This window comes from Orycteropus afer, unplaced genomic scaffold (assembly GCF_000298275.1).
Source record: "Orycteropus afer afer isolate SDZICR_OR568_19922 unplaced genomic scaffold, OryAfe1.0 scaffold00152, whole genome shotgun sequence".
NCBI lineage: Eukaryota > Metazoa > Chordata > Mammalia > Tubulidentata > Orycteropodidae > Orycteropus > Orycteropus afer.
The window spans coordinates 3,933,798-3,937,827 of NW_006921739.1; the positions used below are offsets into that span (position 1 = coordinate 3,933,798).

The 4,030-nt window shown below is 37.0% G+C and overlaps 1 protein-coding gene across 1 annotated transcript in view; it reads left to right on the plus strand.

Moving 5' to 3' along the window:
* Positions 1–4,030, plus strand: part of CLCA1 (chloride channel accessory 1) — a 37,621-nt gene that overhangs the window by 30,709 nt on the left and 2,882 nt on the right. The window contains exons 12-13 of the mRNA XM_007946197.1: positions 1,009–1,179; positions 3,341–3,580. Coding sequence (XP_007944388.1) covers positions 1,009–1,179; positions 3,341–3,580 — 411 coding nt within the window. The remainder of the gene's footprint in view (positions 1–1,008; positions 1,180–3,340; positions 3,581–4,030) is intronic.

The window sequence follows — 4,030 nt, forward strand, 5'->3', positions numbered from 1 at the left end:
TCTATATCCTTCCCTTCAAGGCTCAGGGGTCCAGGATTATCTTCTGTGTCTGTGTTAATTGGTTTCCCTTTTCTTTGTTGAAGATGGTCTGTGCAATCTTTCTGCCTAGTCCACCATCTTACCAGAACTCGTGTCCTTTGATTCTTGACTTTTGCTTCCATGGGTGCTGATTGTGAATCTAAGTAAAATTAAATCTTTGACAATTTTAATCCTTTCTTCATTTATTATGTTGCTGCTTTTTGGTCCAGTTGTGAGAATTTTTGTTTTCATTATGTTGAGGTATAATCTGTACCAAAGGCTGTATAGTCTTTGATCTTTATCAGATCTGGAAGCTGAGATTCAAACATTTAGAAAGTAGCAGAGATGGGATTCAAGCACAGTTCCTATATGACTCTTCTATGCAGGCAGACTTTGTATTAGCTTGTTTCCAAAGTGAAAATTTTGCCCATTACTTTTTTACTTATGAACTCTATTTGGGAGAGAGAGTTAATTCTACATTTCCTGTTAGAAGAAATTTGACTGCTTACAGTGATGCAAGTGACCTCATTAGAACAAATTCTGTAAACTAATTTCCTACCTAAATCTGCACTGGGAGAAGTCATAAATTTTATTAAATAATCATATTACACTTTCCTTCCAAGTCATAAATAGCAATTCAATTCCATTCAACAAATTCTTATTTAGTAATTACCTGTGTCCAGCACTATGCTGGGTGTGGCAGAGGCACATGATATAATCTCTAATTTCAAGGAGAAAGGCAAATCTTCAAGAAGACTAGAATGCACATATGGAACTACACACACACACACACACACACACACTACAGAGAAAATATCTAAAAGAAGGTAGTAGGCTGCATCCTTAATACATTCAAATCCTAAACCCTTTTTGGAGATAATGCTGTATTTATCTTTGCTGTGAAAAATTTTAACCCACAGAAGTGTTGATAATATACAAATGCCTAGTTACCTTTGAGATATTTATTAATGTCTTAATTTCCCTCTCAAGGTGCTGATGCTACTAAGAATGATGGAGTGTATTCAAGATATTTTACAGCCTATGATACAAATGGTAGATACAGTTTAAAAGTGTGGGCTCTAGGAGGAATGAATGCAGCCAGAAAGGGGGTGATACCCCAGCAGAATGGAGCCATGCACATGGCTGGCTGGATTGAGAATGGTAAGTAATCTGTAATAACAGACCTAGGTTGAGTAAAAGACTTGGGATCAAGAGCAAATCATTAAATCTATGAGACAGAACAGTGTAGTGATTAGATTAGGGTTTCTCAACTCTGACACTACTGACTTTTTGAGCCAGATAACTTTTTTGGGGGAGTGCATGGTGGAATCCATGGCCTCTACTCACTATACCAGTAGTAGACCCTCCAACCATGATAATCAAAAATGTCTCCAGATATTGTCAAATATGCTGTAGAAGGCAAAAATCATCCACAGTTGAGAGCCACTAGATTAAATACAGTTTTTGGCTGCCTTGGTTTAATTCCTACTTCTCCACCAAATTAAGTATTTCAGGTAATATCTTTGTGCTTCCCTTTCCTTAGTTGTAACTACCTCATAGAATGGTTATGAGAAATAAACAAGGAATCACATCTAATAAGCTGGACATGGTAAAGAGCAATTAATGCTTGTTATTATTTTTAATACATTTTCAAACATAAGCTCTTTCTATTGATATTATTGGCAAGTCCATAGAATCAAAAAGCACAATTTAATATTTGATTACCTACATCATTATCATCAGCAGCAGCCCATTGTCTCCCCTCCCTCTTCTGTCTCCCTGCTTAGACTAGGGAAAACAGTGGATGGGTATAATACTGGCCATCACACTGAGCCCATATGTAAGCAAGTGAGAAAGTTTTGCTTCATGAAACACACCATTCTTTGTTTCAAACACTTGCCCTGGACTAGAGAGGAAACTGGGATCAAGACTGAGTTCTAGTATATTCCACGACTTTTGATGGTTCCATCAATGTCCACTCTGTCCTGGGCAGTCCTCTTTCCTGGTGCTGGTAAGTAGTAAAGAACACAGCTCGTACAAGAAGTTCCCCACTGTCCCCTTCACTTGGGCACATGCTCAGGAAAGGGAGGGCTTCCTAAATGTGATGTCCCCTCAAGCAAAGGTTATTACATGGAAAAATATTTTAAAAGACACCATTGCTTCCAAAATTCTTTCACATACTTCAACTTATTTTATTCTCATTTGATATTTTCTTTGAGTTATGGAAAAGAGGAAGGAGGGGGCTTGTTTAGTGGCTGTTTCTAGCATTACACTCAGTGTTTTACTTACATTTGTACTTCTAATACTATTAACTATGTCATTCTACAGACAAGGAAACAGGCTAGAAAGATTGTTGCTCTATATAGCTAAGAGTGATAGCACCAGCTCAGCAATGGAAAGCCTTGATGTGCCTTAATACCAAGAGAGATAATCTCTAGTGAATAATTGAACACTTACCCTGAACTTGCCAAAGCACCCACTTCATTCTTGTCCAAGACCAGGTTAATGAATAAGAAGATCAACCTATCTTAACAGATAAAAATGTTGAGGACTTTAGAATTTATGAGAAAGTAGATTCTGTGCAATTCCATGTTAGGTTATTATGTGATGTTCTTATTTAAAAGAGAGTCTGAAAAATCCACAGACTGAGGTTTCTTTTTTTTTTTTTAATTCCAGATTTACTTTTATACAGTCTTTCAACAAGATTGTGAAGAATTGGTATTTCTGTAAGAACTAGGTTCCCATGTATTCATTGAGACTATTAGGAGTCTTTCAAAAATATAAAATTTTGAAATTCCTATCAGGAAACAGTTCATAAAAAACTGCAATATAATATGGAAGATAAAACACTTACATAGAAAAATGCATAGGGGAAAAAGAATAACGCAATACTTATAGGCTCAGATGACTGATTTACTAAATAAACAGAAAGATAATGAAGCCCACAGTATTATCCTCCACAGTATTATCTGAGTAGAAGAAATTTCTTGAGGTAGTCTGAGAAGCTTTAAAACAGAGGAAGTTTTTATACTGATCTTATAGAAGGGTAGTATCAGGATAGGCAAAAAGATGGGGACAGGAAATTCCAGGACAAATGTCTTAAAACTAACTTTCAAAAGCTGATTCTACTAAATATCCAGGAAATATATGTTAGATGAAGAACTGTGATTCTTTGTTTTTTCCCATCTGATTCAACCTGATTTTGAGTCTTTTTAATGAAAAAGTTAAAAAGAATTTTTGCATGAGAGGGAAGAAGGGGAATGAGAAAGTAGGAAGAGGGTATATAGAGATAGCCGTGTATTGAGAAATGTTTTTAATGCAGGTGAAGTAAAATGGAATCCAACGAGACCTGAAAACAATAAAAATGATCTTCCAGGCAAGCAAGTGTGTTTCAGCAGAACATCCTCTGGTGGTTCATTTGTGGCCTCCAGCGTCCCAGTGGCTCCCATACCTGATCTTTTCCCACCGTGTCAAATCACCGACCTGAAGGCAAAAATCCAAGGGGGCAATCTTATTAATCTGACTTGGACAGCTCCTGGGGATGATTATGACCATGGAAGAGGTAAACTAATGTAGTGTGGCCCCAGTAAAGGAGTTTACTAACCACAAGAGGTATATAGAAGGGGATGAGACAAACAGGCATGTTGTGATGAATGAGGGGTAAAAGCCAGAAAGGATCTTGAAATTCCTCTACAATGTAAACCAAACAAAAACAAACCCATTGCCATCAAGTCAATTCCGACTCATAGCAAACCTATAGGATAAAGTAGGACTGCCTCATAGGGTTTCCAGGGCTGTGAATCTTTACAGAAGCAGACTGTCTCATTTTTCTTCTGCAGAGCAGTTGGTGGGTTCAAACCACTGACATTTTGGATAGCAGCAGAATGCTTTAACTAAAAATTTTAAAATAAGAGATGTTTAGACAAAATCTCAGCTTTTTCTGAAACCCCGCCAAACAATCCTTTTTTTTGTTGTTGTTGTTAAGTGCCGTCGAGTCGTTTCCAACTCATAG